General features: G+C 41.6%; 2 protein-coding genes and 2 long non-coding RNA genes across 7 annotated transcripts in view; 2 read left to right on the top strand and 2 right to left on the bottom strand.

Moving 5' to 3' along the window:
- Positions 1 to 1,722: 1,722 nt before the first annotated feature.
- pex3 (peroxisomal biogenesis factor 3) lies at positions 1,723 to 8,186 on the bottom strand. 2 transcript variants are annotated; one of them, XM_020700353.3, is made up of 12 exons: positions 8,068 to 8,186; positions 7,391 to 7,522; positions 6,544 to 6,625; positions 6,428 to 6,471; positions 6,079 to 6,200; positions 3,585 to 3,651; positions 3,458 to 3,512; positions 3,253 to 3,391; positions 3,100 to 3,170; positions 2,902 to 3,024; positions 2,387 to 2,483; positions 1,723 to 2,308 (listed from the first exon to the last, which is right to left on the bottom strand). In XM_020700353.3, the coding sequence occupies exons 2-12, from the start codon at positions 7,395 to 7,397 to the stop codon at positions 2,225 to 2,227; spliced, it is 891 nt and encodes a 296-aa protein (XP_020556012.1). In that variant the 5' UTR covers positions 7,398 to 7,522; positions 8,068 to 8,186; the 3' UTR covers positions 1,723 to 2,224. The 2 variants fall into 2 exon arrangements, with proteins under 2 accessions (XP_020556012.1, XP_004084984.1); XM_004084936.4 differs by having other exon boundaries at positions 7,925 to 8,136.
- Positions 8,187 to 13,309: 5,123 nt separating this feature from the next.
- Positions 13,310 to 20,154, bottom strand: LOC111947073 (uncharacterized). Its single transcript, XR_013654171.1, has 2 exons — positions 20,016 to 20,154; positions 13,310 to 15,746 (listed from the first exon to the last, which is right to left on the bottom strand). It is a non-coding gene; the product is annotated as an uncharacterized LOC111947073 (long non-coding RNA).
- Positions 20,155 to 20,474: 320 nt separating this feature from the next.
- LOC144990184 (uncharacterized) overlaps positions 20,475 to 26,682 on the top strand; it is a 572,443-nt gene continuing 566,235 nt past the window's right edge. The window contains exon 1 of the long non-coding RNA XR_013654173.1: positions 20,475 to 20,588. This is a non-coding gene — a long non-coding RNA (uncharacterized LOC144990184). The remainder of the gene's footprint in view (positions 20,589 to 26,682) is intronic.
- Positions 20,944 to 24,343, top strand: adat2 (adenosine deaminase tRNA specific 2). Of its 3 annotated transcripts, XM_078943075.1 has the most exons (7): positions 20,963 to 21,078; positions 21,115 to 21,163; positions 21,478 to 21,582; positions 21,682 to 21,832; positions 21,968 to 22,074; positions 22,576 to 22,648; positions 24,216 to 24,343. In XM_078943075.1, the coding sequence occupies exons 1-7, from the start codon at positions 21,047 to 21,049 to the stop codon at positions 24,257 to 24,259; spliced, it is 561 nt and encodes a 186-aa protein (XP_078799201.1). In that variant the 5' UTR covers positions 20,963 to 21,046; the 3' UTR covers positions 24,260 to 24,343. The 3 variants fall into 3 exon arrangements, with proteins under 3 accessions (XP_004085414.1, XP_004085413.1, XP_078799201.1); XM_004085365.5 differs by having other exon boundaries at positions 20,949 to 21,163; XM_004085366.5 differs by lacking the exon at positions 21,478 to 21,582 and having other exon boundaries at positions 20,944 to 21,163.

The raw sequence follows: 26,682 nt of genomic DNA, 5'->3' as shown, positions 1-26,682 counted from the left end.
CCGGGGGTGTCTGGTCCCTGGGGGGTGGGTTCTGGTCCTTGCTCCTGGGTGCTGGGCCCCGCCAAATTTCCAACTGTGGCCGAGCCTGGTCGGGCCATATTTACAACACCCCTTGTGGGCCCTCTTTGCTGATCGCTGACCGCGGCGGGCCCCCTGCCTCGCTCCTCCCTGGACCAACCGTGGGCCGGGCGGGTGGCTGCCTGGAGTGCGGGGCGGGTCTCCCTTGGGGGGTCCTGGCTCGTACCTGGGGTTGGGGCGGGGGGATGCCCGGAACTCCTGGGTGGTGGTGGGGTGCTCGTTTGGGGCTGTGGGCGTCCTTCTCCGGTGGGGCCCTGCGTTGGGTTCTCCCGGCGCGGCGGGGGGGCTGCTCTCCTGGTTGGGCTGGGGCGGCGCTCTCTTTCCCTCCGTGCCTCCCTGGCCTCTGGGGGCCTTGCGGCGGCCCTGGCCTGGGTGGCGGGCTTGGTCGCCCGGGCGGCGGTTGTTCCCTGCCGGTTCCCGTGTGGCGTTGGGGGGATTCCGGCTGCCGCTGCGGTGGGGGTCTTGGGGTGGGGATGGCTGGGCACTCTCCCTCCTTCTTTTCACGTTCCACCATCCATTTTAGAAGAACATAAACACTCACCTGAGCACAGGTGTTAGCTCACCTTTGCACTAACAGTTTGCATGATTGAATGACTGAAATATTTCACACTAGTTGGTTTTAAGGCATAAGTATGCGTGTGAACACTATCTGTTTTGTGTGCATGTTGACAGGTGGACATTTTTGCAGCTAGCAGGTGTGTTTATATCATTTGAGTGTGTGTGTGGACAGGCCCCGCCCTTTTTGTACTACATTTGAACCTTACCGTAACGATAAACAACCAGTAAACTTGTTGCTTTATGCTGCTTCATGGTCTTACCCCCCTTCCCCTCCTATTATCACCCCTACCCCCGCTCTCTCTAACGTCCCTCTCTCTTCTTCCCCTCTTTCCTTTTCCGTCCGGTCCAACACCAAAGATTTTCAGACATGATTGAAATTAATAAAGTTTGGCCTCAATTACAAAAGGGGTTTATTCAGACATACCTTTGGTTTGTCTGAAGATGAATAACCCCTCTTGTTAAAGTAAAATATGTCCAACACAAGAGGCCCTCAGCTCTCATCTGTCTGCCCAGCTGTTGGACAGGACAAGTTAAAAAAAATAAAAATAAAAAATAGAATGCGCTTTATATTTTAGGTAAAGTCTTTTACCTAAAAGTTTGGGGAACAGGAACAAATTTGTAAAGATTCAGTGAGACACATTTGCCCCTGTGTCTGTGTTGTCTTCCACAAATGTGTTAGTCTGGTTACAGTTGCTCTTCCTGCTCTTTTAGTTTCTCTTCTGATTTCTTAAGGAATCAGAAAACGTAACTGCCTCAGAAAAAGATGGGCAGAGAAAGCTGCGGGCCTCAGGAACCTTCAAATGCTGGAGTAAAGTGGACAGGAGGGAAAAGATGGTTCGACAGAAGAGATGTGGAACACGCCAAAATGCTGAGTCTTTGTGAGCTGGATCTGAACCAAGACCCATACCAAGATTTAAAAAAGACCCAATAAGAGGACTACAGCCTGAGAAAAGAGCTGAACCAGTACCTAAAGCTGAGAAAAGACTCAAAGCACCTGCTTAGCAGGACTTGAACCAGAAGATGGGGCAGGATCTGAATCAGGACCAGAACTCTCTACTGGAGGAGAAGCACTAACAGTAAAACCAATACAGTCCAAACTTTATTAAAAGACACAAATCTGCTTTTGATTCCGAACAGATGTGACAGATAACCTCACCCCCTCCCATCATGGCGCAGTCTACAGTGGGTGGCCGACTGCTCGGAGACTCCAACAGGCCGCTGCGGCACAGCTCCACACAGCTCTGAGGCTGGGAATTGAACGTTTCTTTCAACTGTTTTCATCAGAATTTGAATCCAGGTCGGCTCCAAAGTTTAAAGCAGTCAGAGCCCTGAAGCAGCAGCTGCCATGAAAACCACAGTCTGCAGGGGTGCAGGTCTGATGAGCCGCAGGACAGATGACCGATCCGCCCCCGCTCAGGGGTGGGGGGTGACTGCTGCGCCTCCCCACACACCGTTTCTGAAGCAGAGGGAGGACGACTGCAGGCTCTGCTTCAAACACAGACCGTCTCCCGTTCAGGGTGATCGTCAAAAAAAAAGAGGGGGGCGGCATGTACAGCAGGACTCCTGCCAAAGCTCCTCCCCCTTTCGGTCATTTCTGCAGCTCCTGTGGTGTGCTGAAGGTCTCATAAACATTGGCTGCAAACTTCTTCATGTGGTCGCTCATCAACAGCTCCTGAAGGGAATAAGGAAGAGAAGATCCTGAGATCAGATTTCTACTGAAGGACGTCAACGCGGCAGCAGAGGCGTATACCTGCACGAAGGGGCTGGGGGCGTCGCTGCAGATGCTGTTGATCTGACCGTTGACAATAGGGACGATCTTCGCCAGAGGCAGACTGACCACAGACAGGCTGAGCAGAGACAGGTACAGGTAAGAATGGCTCTGCAGATGTCCTCACAGTAACATTTTTCTAATACTGTGTTTTATTTCAAAGTAGTTGATGCCTTTTGGTTTATCATTTGTACATTTGCCTCCTCAAATTTTAGCCAGTGTTTCTTTCCTTTTTATGTCCTTTTTATTGTTGCTTTATATCTAATGTTCTTAAGACTTTGTTTCTAAACACCTTGTGTTTGATAGCATGTTGATGAAAAGTGCTATATAAAGAATATAATTGATTATTCTGATCAATCTCAACCTAAGACCAGCTGTTTGGAAAGACGTGGAGGATAAAACGCATAAAGGTGCTCACTCTGTCCAGAATTTCAACAAGTGTTCTTCGTAGCATTCTAAGTTGTTGGGAGCAAAATATGGCAAAGTACAAAGATTACCTGTCAGGTGCAGAAGAGGGGGCGGAGCCACCCAGAGGTGGGCGAAAAAACTCTGCCAGGTTGTCAAGAAGACGGGAGAAAGCACGGTTCAGGCAGGCGGCAAGGACAGCCGAAAAGTCTGGACTGCACACACACACACACACACACATATGGATTGGGTGACTGCTGCACTAACACTGCTGCGCAGGTGAAGCTCACCTGTCTAGCATGTCCCGTGTCTCGTTTAACAGTCTGATGGTCATGACGTCGTTCTCAGTGAGTCCGCATGCCTGGGGGGCAGAGAGGAGACTGAGAAAATGTTTGCTCCCGAAGGGCGGGGGGGGGGGGGGGGGGGGGGTCCGTGTCACACACCTGATCAGCAAGGGCACTCTCATCATCAGACAGCAGGTACCAGGACAGCGGGTGTCTGGACGCCCCCTCCACCTCAGCTCTGATCCAGCTGAGCTGCTGCTCCACATCCAGCAGAGACAGAGTCTGCTTCAGGGACACACTGAAACAGCAGCGGATGCATCACAGCCACGCCCACCACGTGGAAACCTCTCAGGTTGATGCTCACCCCCCCAAGGAGCTGTGCACGGCCCTCTTCACCACACTGATCAGTTCCATCAGACCTGCAGAAACAGAGGCTGTCAGACATTGGGGGCCGCAGCAGTCCTGCAGGTGTGGCTGACAGAGCCCCTCACCATCTCCCAGCAGGTGTTGGATGCTGGACAGGTACTGCTGCTGGACATCTGGAGGAGCCAGAGGCGTCTGGGGAAACAGATGATGACGCTCAGTCTAACTCTAAACTCACACCCCACTCCATGTCTGAGCCTTTTCTGGAATGATACTGCTATAAGGGCCACAACAGGGAGGGGGCGTCGCTACTCCCTCCCTTCAAATGCCCTCACACCTCCCAGCCTAGAACCCCCCCCCCCCCCCCCAGTGTCTGTGTTCAGGGGTTTGCAGTGCTCAGCAGAAATGAGGACACCCCCTCTAAAAAGTACGAATTTAAACAGTAGCTCAAAGAACAAAAGAAACATTTCCAAACAAGATTAGGTTTTATTGAACACATTCTTAACTCCATGAAAATAACGTTCCTGATCTAACTCAGATCACATCATCTTCAGTTTTACTTACATTGGTTGAATAAAAAAATAAAATGAATGCACATAGCAACAAAAACGACTACATCTAGTATTTTGAATGAGGACTGTGGTTTTAAAGGACAGTACTAAGGATGGGTATCGTTAAGGTTTTAACAGTACTACTACTCTTATTGATACAGCTTATCGATCCCATATATTAACGAAACTCTTACCAATACTTTTTGAGGACAATAAATAAATAAATAACAAATTAAGAACATAAAGTGTTTTATTTCCTCATTATGCAACAATGTTTCTTTTAACAAAACATTAACAAAAGTTGTTCAGAAGCAATGCATTGTGGTCTACATTTGCCAATCTAGTGAGCATCGATGCACACTGGTTTCTCCCAGAGACTTCTGGGAGATTTGCAGGGCACTGGATTTGGGAATAGTAGATTCAGACAGAACTACAGAATGGCGAACACACTATATAGTGAGCAGTGAAGGAATTCGGACACAACCAATGACTGCGTGTTCTCCTTTTTGCAACATTCATTTGGTAGGAAAATCCCCTTTTTGTGTGTGCAAATGAACATATGGTGTTTGCAATCAATGGCCATCCTTTGTAGGTTTATTTTGTAGTTTAGTATTTTACAGAAAATGTTGATTCTGACAGGACACTAAAGCTTTTCTGACAAATGTAGTGGGTTGTACTCATTCATGCTGAGCTCTGTGCTTAGGGGTGAGACAATAACTGCAAACGTGATCATCTAATCACCTCATTTATTTATTGAAAGTTCTGCATATGGTGCGTGATTTGAACTACTGCAAACTACTTCTGTGGGAAACCTTTTATTATTGTTCTCCTCCACTGTAACACCCCCAACACTTGTACACGCTCTCACTCACTCTCGCGTGGTGTGCCCTCCTTCCTCCTACACACGCAGCGTGCTGACACACACACATACTCATTCTACAACACCTATATAGTTAGTAGTTAGTTGTTACTGTTATTTGTTAATAAAGAATACTGCGTTGTAATTGTGAATTGTATTCATTTCCAACGCGGCCGCCGGGGGACTTTGTGTTTGCCGGGGGGGGTAACCGTGACTCCTACTGCTTCATCACCGCGCTGATCAAAAATCCCACACCCTCACAGCACTACCTGTGCTGAACTTTTTCAGGCTTGGGAGGTTCTTCCACATCCTGTTGTCTGCCTCTATGGCCGCATTTACACTGCATGGTTCAAGTGACCCGATTTTTTCCTCTCATGTGGCGGGACACTGTTGCTCTGGAACACGCTAGAAGCCGTTTATTTCTTTGCTTGGAGCAAACTGTTAGTGCAGAACAACGTCTGCAAACACTTCCTCGTTCAAAACTCAGAAAGAGCACATATGGCCGAGCAGCCCCCCTTTTTCCTCTCCTGCGCATCCCCGTCCAGCCTCATCCAGGAGCGCCCAAGGCAACGCCTCCTTTGTCACTGCGTTGCCTCCATGACAACCGCAGTCACACAAAAAACACAACAAAAGGGGGGGGGGGGGGGGGGGGGGGTTGCCAGGCTAAACGTTTGCCGTTTGGACCAAATGTGTTTTTATTACTGTTATGATTATTATTAAGGGCCTGCTCGCTCATATTTTTTTTAATCCGTGCTCAGATCCGCGGAAGGTGGAAATGCTGCTACGTAGTCCTCAGAACGTCTATGTTTGATAGTTTCAGCATTGTATAGTGTAAATGCAAAAGTTAATTCTGACTAAAATACATTTTTTTCTGACGTCAGAGTCCTGAAAGAGTAGAAGGGACTCAGCAACCTCTGCTCAAGGAGCCTGCAGTCAGGGGGGGGGGGGGGGGGGGGGGTCTATACCCAGGCCTTTAGGGCCGGCCTCCCGATGGTTTTCCAGAAACCCAGAGGATCTGCTGTCGATTACCTAGATGAGGTCTGTTTAGCCAATAAGTTGCTTCACTTAGCAGGCTGGCTCGAAAACATGTCAGACACTGGCCCCCGAGGCTGAATTGGACACCCTTGAATTAGGGTTCAGTGTGTCACAATGTGTGTGTATGTGCAAATAGCCTGAAGGGCTAAAGTCATATCAGTTATGTGCACTCCTTACCGTTGGGCTCCTCCCTGCAGAGTTATCCAGGTACAGGTACCCCCCAATGATGTTGAGCTGGACTCTGAGCAGAACCACCAGCATGCAGGAGCTGTACACAGCCACTATGGTCCGTGTAAAACCTGAATGAAGCAGTTTGTGAGAGAGAAGGGCAGCAGCATTAACAAAAACAGCTTCCTCTTTAACCAAACCAGTGACATTTGAGACTGAAGAAATGCTTTTACCACCTACATCTGAAAGATTCAGAACTTTTTTTACTTTTAATAAGCAATAAGGAGATTAGAAACGAGACAGATGAACTTGGACAAACGTGAAACTGGTTAACCCTCTGGAACCTTCAAACACTCACTAATGATCTTCAGATCCTCCCAGATCTCCAACTTGTTGGCTGGTCTGTGAGACAAACACAGAGGGTGAACCTCCACACTTCACTCATCTCCAGCCTTCATTCAAGCTTCTGCTCACTTGGTTTTCAGCAGTGTGGTCAGACTCTCTGAGTCCAGATGGGTCATAATGGCTTCTCTGAGTGGGGGGAGCATGGACAGCACTGCAACACAAAAACCTGTGTGAGAGCCATGAAGCACTGTCCCCGTCCCACATCAGTGAGGGACAGCTGCCTTAAGGCCCGTTCACACCGGGACGAATTTCGTCGGCGATTTTCGCCGACGTTTAACGCCTCGTGACTAAACAAAGGGCCCCAATGAGAGTGTGCACACCGACGCGAAAAAACGCCACGCGACAAAGCGTCAGAAAAAAAAAACGCCTCGGGTTCGTTTTTTTTTTTTCGACGCGTCGCGTCGAAATCTACTCGACCAATGAGAATGGCGCTTTTGCTCACGTGTCTGGAGCTTCTGAAGTTACAGTAAAACACAACTTGGGGGCGCTCAAACACAAAACTGCCTTGCTGAGCACACATACCAGCGAAGAAGATAGACCCCAAGTAGCGTCTACACAGCCGCGAAGCAATAATGACGGACATTCTAAAACATCCCCGAACCAAGCACCAGTTGGAGCTACTGGTGCTTGAAATATTCATGTTTTCTTTGTTTGATTCTGACAAGCGTGTAAATACTTGCTCTCTTCTTCTGAGTGAAAAGCGACTTTAAGAAGCGTAAAGTTGCGCAGCGCCACCTTGTGTACAGGAGTATTTCTGTTTTACATTAAGCGCCATCTAATGTCAGGGAATGAAATTGCATGTTCACTCCACTCATCGTCAGCGAAAATCGCCTGGGTGTGAACACAAAAAACGTGGCGAAAAACGCTGGCGAATAACGCCTGGCGAATATTCGTCCCGGTGTGTACGGGCCTTTACCCGTCATGTTGCAGGTCCTCTGGTTGCTCTCAAAGTGGAACTGCCTCCTGGCCTGAGCGATGTACTCTGCAGCCTCCTTCTCCTGGACCTCCTTCAACTTCTTCTGGGCATATTTTCCCAGCAGGTAAACTCCTTAAAGGAATGGGGAGTGGTCTGTCTGAGCAAACTGTTCTTTTGAATTACTAACACAGAAACCCCCACAGATCAAGCAGCAAACAAGCTGAAACCACAAAGTCTGTTCCTTCAGATCTGCAGCCAGCATTCCCATAATATCACATTACAAAAACAGACACTAAGATGCAGATAAGCTAACCTCACTATACTACTTGGCAATTCAACAGTCGCCGTGAACGTTATTAATATTAGTTGGAAAGTAACTTCAAGAAAACGAGTTTTTTGCATCGGAGACGTAAGAGGTTATTTACTGCAGACGGACCTCCCCAGTTCTACGTATTTTAAATATGAATGTATCGGTTTAACGTAATAAGACTACAAAATGCTGCTGTTAGCAAACAGGCTAACAGAATAATGTACCTGCAACCACAGCTCCCGTGAAAAGAAACTTCCTTTTGTGGCGTTTAATAAAGGACCCCACAGAGGAAAACATCTTTGCGAAGTCGAAGAAGTTCTAAATTAAAAAAATAATATAAAAAACATCCGACGTGGAGTTTATTTACATTTCAGCCGCTCACACGAGCTGCACACACTGTAACGGAAGAGGAAAAAAAGGCCTCGGAAATGACGTCATTCTCCTTTTTCTTGTGTAGTTTTATGGACGCATTACCGCCACCACCCGGGCCCTGTTCCAGAAAGCTGCATAATTTGGTTTTTAAATAAAACTCTTTTGAACAAAATACAAGTACACAACACGAGAAAGAACCATTCAATGTACAATGTACAAGGAATGTACACAGCATATACTATAGACTATATTAAATAACAATAGGGGTGATTACATAAATATCTGCAAAGATTGACAGATTTCACTAGTTTTGAGGGCCTTTCTGCTGGTGGAGTATGACACTGATTTTATATAAAAATCTTTGATGAATTGGGGGAAGTATGGTGTTTTCTTATTACATTAACATTCATGTATGTAGTATTTCACCTGAAGAATTAATACATTAATTATTAAAATAAATATAAAAAAATAAGACCTTCGTATGACGGAGTTTTAGGGCCACCCAAAAAAAAAAGTACATACGTTTTTTTCCTTTCCTTTCTGTGTTTGCCATGGTTTCGCAATCAATGAATATTCATTTGTGGGCGTTTCACGGACTATTTATGGGCAACTATAGGCTTGTCATGAAGCCGCAAAAGCTGCGCTGCATTTAGAATCGGTTGTGATTTATTAAGGGAAAGATGCGTAGGATGTGCGTGCGCGAGTTGGATAGTGTTACAAAATGCAGGGGGATACAACAGAAAAATAAATTGTCTCAGATACTTGGAATATCACTCAGGGTGTCATAAATTGTTATGGCTTTAGGTGAGTCGATTAACTTTATAGATTTTAAGTATAAATTGATCTCATTGTTAAAGAAGTTAAAGCTGGGGTGACATTTCTGTAACCTATTTTTGTGTATAAAAAACTTGGCTAAACATAACACAGTATTGATACATACATTATTTACATTGTTGTGTAGTGACAGGCCAAAGATTATTACTTCTTTGGAAAAGAAGTCCATGATGAATGGGAATTTATTTTTAACCATTTGTAAACATCCAACCAGAACACTTGAACAACATCACACAGGAAGAATCTGTGGTCGATGTCTTCAACAGCAGTTTGGCAGAAGGAACAGCTGTTGTCATCAATGTTGAAACGTAATCTAAGTCATTCTTTTGTAGGATAAATATCATTCATAATTTTGAAGTGTGTTTCTTTAACTTTTGGGGGAATAGGAAGTTTCATGAAATCGGTTCTTAATTTAGTAACAACATTTTGTTCACATTTTTGCAGTATATTATTTTTGTTCTGTCGACCAGGAAAAAACCTTTCTATGAACCAATTTCTGATGAAAGAGTTATTACATTTTCTGTCCATAAGAGGGCAACCTTCAATCGATAATGTGGCCAACTGTGGTTTTATCATTACGTGTGTCATTGTGTTCCTTGTTAGAAATACAAATTCTCGAGGAAGAGAATTACTGACTTTTAAGAATTCTGAAATAGGAGGATTAAAGTTATGTCTTAAACAAAATAGTTCATAGTCTAATAAATTTCCCTCCGTATCCATCAGATCAGACACCGACCAGACACCTCTGTCAAACCATTCAGCACAAAACAAAGATTTGTTTCTGTGGAGGATGTATCTGTTGTTCCAAATAATATTTGAGTGTGGCGAGAAATTATGCACATATAATATTTTACAGTATAGCAGAATTTGTTTGTGGAACTCTGATAATGCTATATGGAGCTTATTAATGTCAAAATCACTAATAAGCATCAACTTTAACCCGCCTAATTTGTTAAATAAATGATTTGGGACACAAAACCAGAAGGATTGGTTGTGTTTGATCCACGATTTCAACCAGTTTATCTTCAGGGTTCCGTTAAGACAGTCAAAATCAATAACTTTGAGACCCCCATCCTTAAATTCTTTGACCATGTAGTTCTTTTTCATGTAATGAGGCTTGTTTCTCCAAATAAAGTCAAAATTCATTTGGTTGATGGATATTATCACTTTGTTTGAGATGGCATTAGAGTAAGATGAGTAAATAAATCTGTACAAACCCTCCATCTTTGTCAGACAGATCCAGCAGCCATGTGTCTCTTTGGAGCCACGTATTCAACCTCGTCTTACATTCATCAAGTTTTTCACCCACATTCCTCGATTGGCTTATTTTTTGGTCTTTGTTGATGTGGATGCCCAGGTACTTCATTTCTGACTTAATGGGGATATGATTGATTTCTTTTAAAGGTGTGTCATGAATGGCCAATAGTTCACATTTCTTTAAATTTAAGTTGAACCCTGATGTTTCGGAAAAGTGTTTGACTTTTTCAATAGCTGCTGTCATTTGATGCTCATCTTTTAAAGACAGTGTTGTGTCGTCTGCTAGCTGGCTAATAATGATCTCTGTGCCCAAGACATTGAACTTTTTGATGTCATAACAATTCCTAATGTAAATGGCCAACATCTCAGTAGCTAATGAGAACAGATATGGAGAGATAGGACAACCTTGAGGGATTCCTACATCAACTTTGAAACTTAGGGTGGTGCCATTAGGAAGGATAACATAGCTGTTGATATTCTGATATAGACCAGGTTCTTAAATTTAGTGCCAAACCCAACATTCTCCAGTCCTGTCATCATAAACGGATGCTCCACTGAATCAAAGGCCTTGTAAAATCCAGAAAGAGAATAAAACCATTATCTTCTATAAGATGTCAGTATTCAATGATGTCCATAACCAGTCTGATATTATTATGAATTGAACGGCCCTTCAGAAAACCAGATTGTGTTTCTGTAATAAGTTCTGAAAGTTCCGTCTGGAGACGAGAAGCGAAAATGTATGTCAATAATTTGTAGTCTGAATTTCTTGTTCATTTCATGTTTCATTGTAGTTGGAAGTGTGCAGGTCTCATACATTTCCAGGACTTTTTACAGTAAATTTCTGAAATCTTCCCAAAGTGTCTATAAAAGTTCCCTATGTGAACCCATCTGAACCAGGAGATTTATTAAGAGAGAGTCGACTAATGACAGCATCAAGCTCAGAGATTAAAAGTTGATCATCACACGTTTGTTTAAAATTGTTGTCTATTTTGGGGATGTGTTGCGCAATCTCTTTTAAATAATTGTTACAGTCTATTCCTGAAAATGTAGAGCTGTAGAGGTGGCTATAAAATCTATACATTTCTGAGGATACAGCTTTTTCATCAGTAATTTCCATATCATTCACTAGAAGTGACTTTAGGCTTTTCCTTTTTTGCCTTCTCTTCTCCAGGCTGCAAAAATATGCTGAATTTTTCGCCCTCTTCTATCCATCTTGCTCTGGATCTGATGTCTGCTCCTCGGGCTCTCTGAGTATAAAGCTCATCTAATTTAGATTGTAGGTTTAATATCTGTTGTCTTTCATCCTCAGACGGGTTAGATTTACAACAAAGATCATTCAGCTGTTCTATTATGTCCAGCTCTTTTTTATCCAGATTTGATTTTAACTTTTTACTAAAGTAAATTGAGAGTTTATGAATTCTGTATTTAAGGTATTCACATTTTCTGATGGGGAATCAAGTTCCTCAGATGTCTCTATTTCTGAAATCAGTGATTTAATTTCTTGGCAATAATCAATATTTTTAATAAGGCTGGAGTTGAATTTCCAGCACTTATTCAAGTACTTTATACTGTTTTTGGGTTTAATGTACAAGATTACGCTACAATGGTCTGTTAGCGGCGCTGCTGATATGTTCGTACGCACGTCCTATGTTTCATCCGTACGCCACTTCTGACGCAAATCCTACGCAGAGTTTTATAAATGAGGCCCCTGCTTATAGAAGGATGGGAGTTTTACTGGGAGTTTCTCAACATTATAGTTCAAAATAAAGTAAAAGCCTCCAAAACGGAAGAAAACCTAAAATGGTATAATTTTCAAGATAGAAGTGGGGCTCGTAGGAAAATGTTTGGCCCAATTAATTTTAAGAGTATTATTGAGTGTTGAAGTCTAAAAAATTGAGTCTTGGTTATCAGAAGGCTACCTCCTAAAGATAAGTCCCTGTGTAGTCATTGATTATGTTTTTTTGTTTTATTTTCTGTTTGATTTGATTTTTCGGGTCGAATCTAGGAATGGAGCCATGTCTCTTTTTAATAGAGCTGTTACTATTTGAGTACAAGGTATTACTGCAAAAATTCTTCAAAACAAAATAATTCTAAAGAGTTGAAAATAAAGTTTTGTCTAATTGTGTCAAATGCCTTATAAAGGTCCAGGAAAAGAATTAAGCCATCATCGGGTACCAAATCAGAGTAATCCAGAAGATCTAAAAGTAGTCTGATATTAGAGATATGCCTGTTTTTCATGAAGCCTGACTGTGTTTCATCAATGATTATATCCATAACTTCTTTGATACTATTAGCAAATATCAAAGCCATAACTTTATAATCAGTTTGTGCTCTGCTTTGTTCACTAGAAATGACTTATTGAAATGACTGGGGCGGCCGTGGTGCAGTGGTAGGGCGGTCGACCCATGACCTTAATATTGAAGGATCAATTCCCACCTTGCACGCCCATGAGTCAAAGTGTCCTTGGGAAAGACACTGAACCCCCACCTTGCCTCTGGCTAACAGCAGATTGGCCACCAGTGTGTGACTGGGTGAATAGGTCGGTGACTGTAAAAGCACTTTGTCCTTGTAGGTAGAAAAGCAATATACAAGTATACGCCATTTACCATTGTTTTGGTTCACATAAGTCCAAATAAGGACTTGACAAAATTAGATAATTGGAGGCCCATCACACTGCTGTGTAATGATTATACACTATTGGCACTGGTCTATGCGAACTGGTTCTAGACAAAGTATAGGATAGTTTTCAATCTGCCTTTATAAAAGGAAGAAACATAGCAGGGTGATTAACCCTTGTGCTATCTTAGATGACCCCACCCTTACATCGACGTGTTCTCCCTACCATGCCAGAAGCTTCAGATTTTCATTACTGGCTTAGTCAGAATATTAACCTCATAAAATTCACAGAAGAAGATATATTGTTCTATAACAGTAAGTTATTAAAAAAAAACAATTTTAGTGAACATTCTCCTGATTTGGGGAAAATATCATATTCATTACACAAAAATGGTAAAAAGATCGGCAAAAATTTCTGTTTTAAAAATGAAATCAGACTGTATTTATACCCATTGAAATGCATTCTGTCAGATAAATGCATCTAGACATTAAAGAAAAACACAATTATAAACAACAAACCACAACAAGAATCAAGTTTCTCATGCACGAGGGAGAGGAGCAAATGTGTTGGAAAAGGTCCACCACGTTTCTCTTCTCAAAGGTCTGCCCCTCCCTGTGCTGCTTTTATTAAGAACACAAGTGGGAGGTAACAATTCAAGACAAAGACAAAAAGTTCATTAGGGGGTGTCGTACAATGACCCCTTTGGTTGGATTCTAAGTTTAAACAGTATCACTTATCAGCTGAGGACAGTGTGTCGTAAAACCCCCCTGTTCCTGGCTGGGCATGAGAAGCAGATGACCAAACACACAGAACTGTTTTTAGAAGAGGTAAAAAGGTCAATCTGAGTTAACATTTAAAGAAATACATTTAAACAATGATAATAATAAAACAAATTCCTTCACATACTCCCTCCTATTTATCATTGATAAATGTCAAAATCACACATCCAATATCACATCCCTTTTCAGTTTTCTGTGACATCTTCATTTTCATAACACTATCAATTTACACTCAGATGAGACGTTTTTTTTTTTTTTTTTTTTTTTTCAAGTCATTTCAATTTCAAAATCATTACAGTCATCTTGTTCTCCCTTTAATAACAAGTTGTATTCTTGACTCAGAAGAACACTTTGTACTCCACCATTCACTGCTCTGGAAATCATAGATTGAATACAAGGAAAAATGCACATAGTGAACACACAACATATGATCAGTACCATAAGAATAGGTGTCACTATTTTTAACAAAGTTGCTACCAGGAACCAAAAGCAAACCAGGAGAAGAAATCCCAAGATTGGGGTTTCCTGTCATCCTGCATTGCCTGTTGAACCTATTCAAGTTGATGTAATGCTTCAGTGATGCTGTGACCTTCATCTGTGTTGTCAGGAATAAATGTACAACAGGTATCATTTAATATTTTACAAACACATCCCTCCTGAGCAACCAATAAGTCCAAAACCAATCTGTTCTGTAGAACCTTAAGTCTCATGCTTGACATTTCTTCATTATAGACTTTAAATGCTTTAATTCAGCGTTCAAAAATAAACCTAATCAATAATCAATGGTCTCAATTCTGAGAGCGTTTTTAGCATTTCCCACTCAGGGAAACAATGCCATAGTTACCTTTTGCCCCGTATTCCAGAGTTTATGGTCTCCAGGTACATCTGATCCCCAAATGGAATCATGTGGCTTGACATCAATAAGGTTACGTCTGTGGCGCAGGTGAGGCTCATGGACTGCAGAAACTATGAAAGTGTGATCTGTGACCTTTACGGGAGCACAAATCCCACTCCAGTCTCTAGGCAGACTGAGGTAGAGGGCCTGCCCACATAACCAAAACATTTGATCAACCACATAAGTACCATTGTTACCTGGAATTAAATCTGGATTAGATCCAACACAACGTCCTCTGGGGCAGGGAACTGCATAACCATGGGAAACTCTGTCATTGATTATCTGGACTGTGAAGGGAACAAGAAGTTCATGACACATCTTCGTCGGCAAAGTTCCTAAAAACTCTGTGCCATTGTTAGTTACGCAATGTGGAAACACAGTTCCTGGTTCCACACTAGCATATGGAGCTAATGATTTTGTCAATTTCAGTTTTTTAAACTGATACAAACTCTTACAACTCGGTCTTACAAGAGTTCCATTTGAAGTGGTGACGGCTCCAGTACTAATATACCCTCTGGTACTATATTCAATAACACAGTCGCTTTTCCACTCAGAAAATTGCTTTGCCTGCAAATTAGGATGTAGGGATGAAGCTTCAATTACAGAACAAACATAGCAATCCGATCTATTCTTTAGTCAGTCAGTAACATAACATACCTATACCAAGAATTTGTCATATACAGGTGAGTTATGTTCATTTTTGGACTATTCAAAACATCATGTTCATCAATACTCAGCCATCGTCGAGAAATGTTTCTTTCCTCACTGGTGGTTCTTCTTGCGGGTGGATAATGATTCCAAAAGAACCAAATCCATGTGGTGGCTCCTGTCAGGAATAGCAGGAACAGTAAACAAAATAAACTGTCTCTTAGCCCAGTTGGACACGCCATGGTGGATATGTACCTATCTTCGGGAGGGAGAGGTTACTAGCACATCACCTCCTCAAGTCCTCTAACAGTGTAGGATCCGTGTAGTGCAAAAGAGTTCTGGTGTGCTTTCTTCCCTAAGACTAGGTGGATGTCTCGGCTTCGCTGACGTTGAGACAAGCAGCTTCTATACAGCTGCCTCCCTTTGTAGTCAGACTTCCCCACCTAGCAGTTGGAATTAGCCTCACCCAGATGCTTTTTCTTGCAGTGTGACAGGTGGATCCAAGACGTCCTTTCAGCAATCTTTACAGCTGTTGGTGTAGTCAGCAGGACTTGGAATGGCCCTTCCCCCCGTGGGCTGGACCAACACTTCCTTTTTATGGCCTCCACAAACACCCAGTCACCAACCTGCACTGGTGAAGTGTCCTGTGGAGATAAGAAGGAATCTGGCACTTGATTTGTCCTTTGTACATCTTTAGTGGTAAACATTTTTCTCAAATAATCCACTAAATTTGCATCATCATCTGGAGAATGTTGCTGTGTAGGATCAATGTCTGGTAACCTATAAGAACGTCCATACAACATTTCAAAAGGCGTTAAAGGTTGACCTGCTGTGCGTGTGATACGCATGCTTAGCTGAACTAAGTCTATGCAGTCAGGCCACTGTCTGTTTGTCTCTTCCATGCATTTCTTTAACTTTGATTTGATAGTGCCATTAGTTCTCTTAACTAATCCTGCACTCTGTGGGTGATAACTACAATGTCTCTTTAAATCAATACAAAGATGTTGAGCCATTTTGTCTATCACTTGATTTACAAAATCTGTACCATTATCACTTCTTATCACTTGTGGTATGCCAAAAGTTGGGATTATTCTTTTACAAATAGCTTTAGCTACTGTAATAGCATCTTGTGTTGCACATGGAAAAATTTCAACCCATTTGGAAAATGCATCAATAATCACTAAACAATATTTCAATCCTTTACTTTTATTCAATTCAATAAAATCCATATGGATTGTATGGAAAGGAAAAGGTGGTTCAGGAAATTTTCCTCTCTTAGGTCTAACATTGCCTTGGGGATTATGATGCATACATGTAACACATTGTTTACAAAAAAATTTTTTTATAGAGTTTATAGAGCATAAATCCACAAGTTGTTTAATATTTCTCTAATAAGTTCATCCTCCCCCCTGTTGAGACATGGCAAAGCCCATGACTCAAAATTGCTGCCCATTTGTACATGGATTTTGGTAAAATAGGTTTCCCTTCTGTGCTGACATAAAGACCTTGTTCAACTTTGCTCCTTTTTCAACCATAAATCTTTTTCTTGTTTCGGTGCACTGTGTTGCATTTCCTTTAAAACATCAGTGGTTGCATCTGCAGTCACATCCTCATTTGTGCATATTTCTACATCTTTTGTTGCAGCTTGCTTTGCTGTTGCATCTGCAAAGGCATTTCCTTTAGAAATATGATCTGTTTTTTTTTGTGTGTGTCCCTCACATTTACATATTGCCACTTTAGATGGTAACATTACAGCAGTTAATAATTCTTTCAGTAAGTCTACATGTGTTACTGGTTTTCCTGTTGATGTTTTAAACCCTCTGTTCTTCCATCTAATGACCACTGGTGGGCATCCTGTAATTAACCCTACATCTGCTGGCTCTTTAGTCCAAAGTGACTGTGGAAGGTCTTTAAGAGAATCTTCCTCTTCCTCTGTCAACATAATTTTCACTCAGCTACTTCTGTCAGTCAGATGCACATTAGCCTGTGTAATCACTACCCAGTTTAATGCAATCCTTTTAAACTAAGTTTCAGGATTGGTAGAAATTCCAGTTTCCGGATCAGTCTGCCAGTCCAAAGTATAGGTCACTTCCTGCACATGTTCTTTCATTTCTTCCCATTTTTCTCGTGAACCTTTAGAACAAGAAATAAATGGAACTGCATCTGCCATTTGTTTCCAACTTGTCACTCTTTCTGTACACATTAAGTTTTTTGCTTCTGGTGTAACTGTCACAGTACAGAAACTAGTTTCATCTTTCCAATAAAAATCATTTATTGTACATTTTTGAAATCCTAGTTTACTCACTGCTTCGTCATATCTCCTGTCAGGACCAGGAGACTTTTTGCATCTTAACATGACATACAGAATGTCTGAAGACATAAAATCTGCATGGGGTGACACTCTGGCTTTTGCTTTCTCCATTAAGTTTTTTGCAGTCTGTCCAAGATCAGTTTTAGGTAGATCTAAAATCCAATAATAGTGTGGTTCACCTCTGCCTTCTAGCACACAGATGTCTGTATCGGGGCAACGTCGTGCTTGCATCCCCCCTTCTCTGGTGGGGTAAATTCCTAACTTTAATCTTATCATGACATCTCTCCCTAAAAGATTAAAAGGACAGTTTGGTGCTAAAACCACAGGAATGCTTGTTGTTTCATTAGTGTCAGGATTTTCAAAACAAACTGGTTTACTCTAATGTTTAGTTTCAATTTGACCATCTGCAGATCTCATTTGTATTGTTTTATTTGACTTAGGAAAATCATTGTAATAACTTCTTATCACAGTTCTACAAGCCCCTGAATCACAAAGAAAAACAAACGATTGTCCCTGAACATAAAGAGTTATTTCTGGCTTTTCCATAAGACAAACTTCAGTGAGATCTAAAAATTCATCACAAATTCGTTGAATTTCTGGTTCAGATTCATTGTTAATCTTGACATTACTTCTACCATCTAGTCAATCTGATTTCTTCCTTTCAGGACAATCTCTCTCCCAATGATCTCTCTGTCCACAAATCCAACATCCATCATCAACCTGCTCTGACCCTCTGTTGCTACTTCCTCTAGACCTTCTTCTAAAATTTTCTTTAAAATTTCCTTTTCCACGACCACAATTTCTCCCTCTGTTCACATTCCTTCCAAAAAACACATCACTACTTTCTTCCTGCCAAAATGTATCTACACTTTGATTCCTAAATTTCTTTCTATTCACCATCAATTTTTTCTGCATGAACAGCAAAATTCACAAACTGTTGTAGTGCTCCTGTTGGTAGATCTATGTAAAGTGTCCTTATCTAGTCTGCAATCTCTGGTCTCATAGCTTGCAGTAAAACTTGTTTCAGCTGCTGTCTATAGGGACCATCATCATTATCTCTGAGTCCACAATTAGCTTTAAAACTTCTTCAAATCTGACTCTAAAATCAGACACTAACTCTCCATCTTTTTGTTTAGTTTGACCAATCTTTCCATAATCAGGTCTCATTGGAAAGGCTTCTCTAATTCTTTGTCCTAAAAGTGTAAGACTTTGAATTAACTCTTAGACTGTTATGCGGAAGAGGTCTGGGTGGATTGTCATCATTCATAGGATTCCTTTACTTTTGCCCAGTCTGCTTTCATAGCAGTCATACATGCTTGCTGACATTCAATGCCATTCAGATGGTAAGCTCTCTGAACTTCCATCATTTGCCCGTGAGAGATAACTCCCCTCACTGCCTTCCGTACATCCTCTAATGTCCAGGTGCTAAGCAAAAGAAGTGTAGGCCTCTGGCCATCTTCTCCAGCTCTAGGATTGGACACTTCAATCATTGGGTTCAGATGACTCTCCAGCTTCTTCCAAACCAACCCCCATAGTTTTACTCCATTCAAGTTTTTTTTCCCTTTTCCTCCTAACATTATTTTTCCTTTTTCTGGTTTATTTAAATCAGTCACTGGTGGGTAAAAACCCGTCAACAGAGGAGCATTTGTCCCCTGGTAGGGAGGAGGTGAGAAATCAGCTGGTTTCTGCTCTCCCCCCCTTTCATCCTGCTCCTGCTCGGTCTGCAGCCTGCTGCAGCCTGCTGTTGCAGGGGTCTGAGTCTCACAACTGATTTATCCTCTTCTTTTTTAGGAATCAGACATGCTTCTCTAGTTTTACTTTTCTGAATGCCATTCTTTATTTTTCGTTGCTTCATTTAAGCACAGTTTTGCACAAATTAATTCTTCACCATTTTTTTGTTTCTTTTTTAGTTTTTAATTCTGTTTTTAATTTGTAACCTTTGAACTAATTCAGTACATTCCCCTTAAAATTGTAGTTGAACCTGGATGAACCTCTTTCCATATATTTTTAATCTCATGTCAATTCAACTTTTTTATTTGAATTCCCCCATTTTTTAATTTTTCCAATTTTTTTTTTATTTACGTTAGTCACAGAGTGTGATCAGAACCAACAGAGAATTTCTCTCAGGACCGAATTTCACTCCCCGTGCAACAAGCTTCTAGGTCAGACCTATTGTCTGATCCGGTCACACGTTTAGGGTCCTCCCAGGAGCAAAACCCGTTTTAGACTCTGGGTTCTTTTCACCTAAAGCCTTATGAGATGAAATCTTGTTCTACCCCAACAAGCAGCCTTGTGTTAACACCGCAAGGTTTCCAGCTGCTCACTGCTTCGAACAAGTTCACTCCTTTCACACATGCACATACATTCACACCAAAAAAAAACTTTTTTTATTTTATTTTTGTTGTTATTCTAGGCCTTTTAGGGACTTGAACCCTCTTACGCGTTTTAGGCTGCAGGACTCGAACCTACACCTTTATTTAGAATTCTGGACTTTTCCGGGACTCCAAACCCACACGTGTTTTAGGCAACAGGACTTGAACCTGTCCCTCAGAATTCTGGGCCACTTCGGGGACTCGAACCCCTGAAAAAGCGCTGTACTTGCCTTGTCGTTGTGGTCTGACTGGTTAACGAATAACGTCAATCCGGACCCAGGGATCAGACCAGTCGATTGGCCGGCGTAGAATTCACTACGACGGACTTTCCTCCGGAGACCTAGTCTCACGGGCTGTGCACAGACTTCAATCGGCATGGTCCTCCCCCAAGGACGCAGATATGTTGTCATCCGGCTCGAATGGACCAAAGAATGTCAGATAAATGCATCTAGACATTAAAGAAAAACACAATTATAAACAACAAACCACAACAAGAATCAAGTTTCTCATGCACGAGGGAGAGGAGCAAATGTGTTGGAAAAGGTCCACCACGTTTCTCTTCTCAAAGGTCTGCCCCTCCCTGTGCTGCTTTTATTAAGAACACAAGTGGGAGGTAACAATTCAAGACAAAGACAAAAAGTTCATTAGGGGGTGTCGTACAATGACCCCTTTGGTTGGATTCTAAGTTTAAACAGTATCACTTATCAGCTGAGGACAGTGTGTCGTAAAACCCCCCTGTTCCTGGCTGGGCATGAGAAGCAGATGACCAAACACACAGAACTGTTTTTAGAAGAGGTAAAAAGGTCAATCTGAGTTAACATTTAAAGAAATACATTTAAACAATGATAATAATAAAACAAATTCCTTCACACATTCAGAGCTTAAATCCTTTTATTGATGACATTTGTAACACTTCTACAGGATCATTACTGATCTATGCTCCAGGTTATGATTGCCTTGAAATTTAATTTATGCTGAAAGATTTCTATATTTTATTTATACGTGTTTGTTTGTTACTTTTTTATTTGAGAGCTGTGTCTTGCATCATTGTGTGGTTTTGTCTGCGATAGTTTGTAATGATTATATTTCAATTTTAAAAAACACACACGCGCGCGCGCACACACACACAAACAATGAAAACACGTAATCGGAAACACGGAGGGTCGGTCCGTTCAATATTTTCTTCCCCTGTTCGTTTCCGGTGTGATGGTGTCCATAGTGTGACAAAAAAGTGGAAAACAACCCGAAACAGCACGGCTCGATGGAGAAGTTCGGCTCGATGGAGAAGTTCGGCTCGATGGAGAAGTTCGGCTCGATGGAGAAGTTCGGTCCGAACGATCAGGAGATCGAGAGATGGATGTCTCGCGCGTTTGAAATGGTGAGTGGTCCACGTTACAGCGGGTTTGTGTGTTAATTTATTCCTTAGAACGTAATGACCAGCTTTTCTGTAGGCGAAAGACCCAACAGTGCTTTACCATTATTGCGCTAATAAGTGCATAGGTAAAAAAACGACATTTAAAGACGTTACTTTTAACTCTCATTGGTGCATTTCTTTATGAAACACTTTTTTTCTTGAGTCAAGTTATATGAAAGTAGATGTATTTATTTGAGGACAACATGCTGTCTGAAAATGTCAGTCCTTCTACCCCAGATGTGCACACACGCCTGAGTAAGTCACTGAGGTTTCTGCAGGCCAGAGAAGCTCTGCAGAATGGAGAAGTGGCTGTCGGATGTCTGATGGTCTACAAAGATCAAGCAATTGGGAAAGGAAGGAATGAAGTTAACAAGACTAAGAATGTAGGAATAATTCTAAAGTGTAAACAGGATTTTAACTCGAGGTTTTGTTCTGATGCGGCATTAGTATGAGCAGCTTCTCACGGTTCTCTGGTTTTTCAGGCCACTCGTCACGCTGAGTTGGTCGCTCTGGATGAGCTTCTGGACTGGTGTCGCAATAGCAACCTGGATTTGAGAAGCGTGTGTGAGCACACAGTCCTGTACGTCACGGTGGAACCATGCATCATGTGTGCTGCAGCCCTGCGCCTGCTCAGTATCCTGTCTGCTCCTGTGTGGCTCTCCTCTCGGCCTTGTGGTCCTTAGGGGACATGCATTTCTCCTAAGGAGCATTCTTGTCTGACGTGGATGTAACCTCAGTTTGAAGTGTCATTTCTGAGCCGATTGTCAGACATGGCTTTGGTCGTGTATGGCTGCTGGAATGAGCGGTTTGGAGGCTGTGGCTCTGTTCTGGACATTTCCTCTGCCGACCTGCTGCAGACTGGGACCACATTTAAGGTCAGCATTCACTCCTGATGAATGTGTTTATGTGGAGTAGGCCTGCACAATACATCCCAAATTTATCGTTATCGCAATATCACGCTGTGCAATACGCATATCGCAAAAGATGCCAAAAATTGCAATAAATTGTTACCTGCAAGCTGCCATAAGATCACTAAAAATCTTATGGTAGTTGGAAGTATTTAACAAATCAAATAAATCCATTTATGCATTTGACCAACCAGATGCACGCCTTCATATTATAGACCAATCGGATGGAGCTCTTTTGTTAGATGTTGGCCTCCTATGTAGACTAGGGTTAACTCTTATTTAAACTACCGTATACTGTTTCAGTGAAATGGAAATTAGGTTTTTGGTTGTTTTGCTACTTGTTCATATACCGCAAGTTATATCGTCATCGCAATATTGATGACTAATATGGCATATCTTGAGTTTTCCTCATGTCGTGCAGCCCTGATGTGGAGATGTTTTTGTGTCAGCTTGTGTTTTTGTGTTTAGTGTATTTCAGGCCACAGAGCAGATGAAGCTGTGGAGATTCTGAAAACTTTCTACAAACAGCAGAACCCAAACGGTGGGATATAATTTTCAAAATTGTTCAGTCTGTTTTTCAAGCCTTTTAAACAATTTATTTGTATATTACTGTGACAAATAAGTATTTGATCACTTGGGTACAAATAAATTGTTTAAAAAAAAGCATACAACATGTTTTCTGAATGTTTCTTCAGATTCTGTCTCTCTCTGTGGAAATGCACCTATGATGGAAATTTTAGACCCCTCCATGTTTTCTAAGTGGGAGAACTTTCTAAATCACAGGGTGATCAAATACTTTTTGACCTCACAGTGAGGTCAAAAAGTATTTGATCACTTGATTATCAGATAGATTTCTGACCAGCAAAGACCTGCTGTTCTGCTTTGAAATAGTCCAACTCCACTCTGCTCATGATTCTAAATGAGTGGCACCTGTTTGAGGTGGTTAGCTTGCATAAAGGCACCTGTGCCCCCCCACAATCAGTCAGAAGGCTATCTACCAACATGGGCAACACCAAATATATAAAATATTTTTTTTCAACTCAAATTTACATATTTATCTAAATAAATGTAATTTTAGTCCAATTCTATTAAAGTTTTTCATCTTAATTTATTGTAATTCTTGAACTCATGTCTAAATTTGAGCCTGCAGATATTTTCATTTTTATCACTATAAAATAAATGAAACTAGACAGCTTTCCAATTTGTAACAATACCATTTCTCTGAATTTGTCATTACTCCAATAACCAGTAGAGCTGCTAAATAAACTCATCATCCTCTTCCTCCCTCTCACTCATGGTGCAGAAAGAATTAAACATAACAGGACAAATAACTAGACAATACACAGTAAAACAGCTAAGCAACTAAACACATTTGGTCAAAAACCCACACTTAAACCCAAATCCGTCCAGACAGGCAAAGGGAATGGTATCCCACAATCCTTTGCGTTGCCGATCTAACAGCAGCACCAAAGTTACACCTACTTAATTGAATTAATTTGAATAAAAGTATAATAACTGTCTGATAACTACATGTTATTTTTAAACTGGCTTAATTAAAAATAATTGATTTATCTCAACTGAAGCAAATAATTAAGTTAGATCAAAGTAAAAAAGTTCATCTTTCCAACATCCATATGTGGTCTAATCATCCTAGCATTACCTGTTTTCTGGAATACCCCCCTGAAGGAGAGTAAATGAATATGACTGAGTTTACACAAACGTTTACTCGCCTTGTGGTGACTAACCTAACTTTTTCTGCCCAAAGAGGAGAAAATGCTCGCAACAGACGAGTGTTCATTTCTGACCTTTCAAAATAAGTTTAGTGTAAAGTTCTTTTGTGTTACAATTATTTATCGTTTTATCGCCCAGCCCTATTCCACGCTGGAATTCACTGAGCTGCTGAGAGCGCCTCATTCTTTACTAATCTTTGTAAAAACAGAGCATGACTGAGTGCTGATTTGATACACCTGTGGCCAGGTGATCAGGATACCTGATTCTGATCATTTGGATGGGGGAGAGAATACTTTTGGTAATACAGTGTACAGGAGATGGTTTTGATGCTGCACAGGAATGGACAGTATGTTGCTCATCTTCTTTCTGTCTTTCAGCTCCCAAACCCAAAACAAGGACAGATGCAGCTCTACAGGTGTGATGCAGCTGGATTAGTTGTTTATATTAAAAATACAAAAATAAATAAATGTTTTGTTAAATAAAAATACATTTGTGATGTTTGGAAGCTTTCTATCAGTTGTGAAGATTTGTTTTAAATACAACCACGTGAGCTCTCCGAGTTTCTTTGATGTCATGCAGGAGCAGTACATCTGGTCTCAAAGACAAAGTAAAAGATGAATCACAAAGACTGACTTGTACTGGATGTTATCCTGTTCCAGGGTTCGATTTACACTGAGGGGAAATGAAGACGTACTTACAGCCCTCCAGAAGTTACCTGTTGAACTTATCTGGCTGCAGTTAAGTTTTAAATCAACTTCAAAAATGACAGAAGCTCTTGTTCAATTGTAATAGTTCAAGTCTATAAGTGGAGCATGTTGACTAAAACGTTGAGTGCATTTTGTAAGTAGACATCTCACAACAGGAGTGCTCCTCTTTTTGCAGATAATACAGTTCTCTCCCTCATAAATCAGGGACACATTTCACCCATTTGTAAAACGTAATTGGAAGTATCTGGTTAAAAGCTTTTAATAAATGTTAAAGACCCTGGCAGTTTAAAAATTAGTCCTAAAGCCAAAACCAAAAAACCAGCAGAACGTTCCAATTCAACTATATTAGTATCCATTGTAAAAGTGTTCCCAGTGCTCTTAATTAGGATTATGCCGTTTTTAGCAAAAATCAAAAAACCTAATTTGTTTTTCAAGACATATTTTCTGAAGCGCAGCAGGAGCTCATTAGAAATTCGCCTCTGGGTTGTGGGCGGGACTGTAGGTTTGGAAGTAACCCTACAGTGATATCCCAGCATTCCTTTGTTCACGATCTCGCCTGCTAGCTTACAGCCTCTCACAACCCCAAGCTAATATTAGTGTAGCAAAAATAAAAAATGCGAGCAATTTTGGAGTTTTGAGCCAGAGGGCAGTTCAGAAGACAAATAGGAAGACTTTAATGGATCTACTGTGATTGTTTTTAAGTGGAGGATTCAGAATTGGAGCGGAGCAGGGAGACTTTAAACCTCCCATGGCAGCTGCTGCGTCACAAAGCTGAGCTTTTTCAAACCACGGGTTGTTAACTCCTCCTGATTCTTCACACTTTGAATAAAGAAATACTCAGAAACGCAGTTTCAATCTTAAATATGTCCTCTATCACAGGAAAATGCTACATAAACATCTTAAAAACACAATTTTTTTGGAGTTGGTCTTTAATCGTTAAATGAGCTTAAAAACCTGGAAATTACTTTTGACTGACTGTTCTAAAGTTTTTCCTCAGCACACACCTGATTACATCTTGAGCAGACGGATTCTAAAACAGATCAGTGATTGGAAAGTGATGTCTTGGGAGAGTATAGCCAGACAGCAGATGGTGTGAGGATGACTGTGGTGAGGATGATGAAGAGGACAAGGCCAGAGCAGAGGATCAAGTGGTGGAAGTTGAAAAAGGAAGAGTGTTTTGGGGGTGGGGGTCACGGCTGGGTATTGCAACATGAAAAAGGTTTGACGGGTATGGAGGGTCAAGGTTGTGGATAGATTTCAAATTCAGGGGAAGTATTTTGTACGTAATCCGATGTGTGATGGGCAGCCACTGAAGAAGCCCATCCCTCAATGAAGGGGACCAGTGGACTTTCCTGAACTGAATTTGCCAGAAGTCCATTCATTCAGGAGCTGTCCCATATTGACCCTCAGGATCTCCAGCCTTCTAGCTGCTCCCAGAGTCTAATTCAAACCCATCATGAAGCCTCTTCCTCCACTGTAATGCCTTGGGTCAGTGAGTGAGCCTGATGCTGCAGAGTTTATAAACAGGCTCAAGGCACAACTTTCAGCTCATTATTGACTGATACTATTTTGAACTTAATGTTTTCTATACTACCTTTGGGTATTTTGAATCTGTTTCAAAGACATTTGTTTCAAATACATGTCTATTCTCTGTGGTCTGTCTTCTCACTGTTGCGGTCATGAGGGGAGTGGGTCATCTGAAGGAATTTGCTCCAGTAGATCACTGAGAACTAATCATATGGATTGAAGGAGAGCTGCTGGACTGTTTCAAAGTTCAAACATGAAGATGCTGAAATCTCCACGTTTCCTAACATGGGATAAAGCCTGAAAAACTCACTCCACTCTTGTTCTGGGTTTACACACAGCCCAGCAGAAACACCGACTGCAGCTACAGAGACGGAAGGATGAAGCTCTGTAGGTTTGCAGGGGGGCGGAGAGAGTGAGAGAGAGAGAGAGATGACCTGAAGCCCTGCAGAACCTACACTGAAGGATGAGCCTGGAAAAACCCCTCATACGACTTTTGAAAGTTTGCTGTACGCCTGCTGCATGTTTGTCTGTATGATGCACTTTTGCATTTTCAAAGTCAGGAATAAGTACCCTCTTTTCTGTGCCGTTGTCTACCGTCCACCTGGATCAA

The sequence above is a fragment of the Oryzias latipes genome, chromosome 24, assembly GCF_053564925.1.
Source record: "Oryzias latipes strain Hd-rR chromosome 24, Olatipes_Hd-rR_3.1".
Classification (NCBI taxonomy): domain Eukaryota; kingdom Metazoa; phylum Chordata; class Actinopteri; order Beloniformes; family Adrianichthyidae; genus Oryzias; species Oryzias latipes.
Note: the sequence above shows the minus strand (reverse complement) of the source record. Positions and strands in the feature narration are given on the sequence as shown.

Bases quoted from the DNA above. Each gene is read 5' to 3' on its own strand.
- pex3 (XM_004084936.4), bottom strand. From the start codon at position 7,997: ATGTTTTCCTCTGTGGGGTCCTTTATTAAACGCCACAAAAGGAAGTTT. The intron at 3,652-6,078 runs GTAAGGAGTGCA...CTGTTTCCCCAG, and splicing joins CTGCAGGGAGGAGCCCAACG to ACGCCTCTGGCTCCTCCAGA. The intron at 3,171-3,252 runs GTGTGTGACACG...TCTGCCCCCCAG, and splicing joins AGAGTGCCCTTGCTGATCAG to GCATGCGGACTCACTGAGAA.
- adat2 (XM_004085365.5), top strand. From the start codon at position 21,047: ATGGAGAAGTTCGGCTCGATGGAGAAGTTCGGCTCGATGGAGAAGTTC. The intron at 21,583-21,681 runs GTAGGAATAATT...CTGGTTTTTCAG, and splicing joins AAGTTAACAAGACTAAGAAT to GCCACTCGTCACGCTGAGTT. The intron at 22,075-22,575 runs GTCAGCATTCAC...TTTTGTGTTTAG, and splicing joins AGACTGGGACCACATTTAAG to TGTATTTCAGGCCACAGAGC.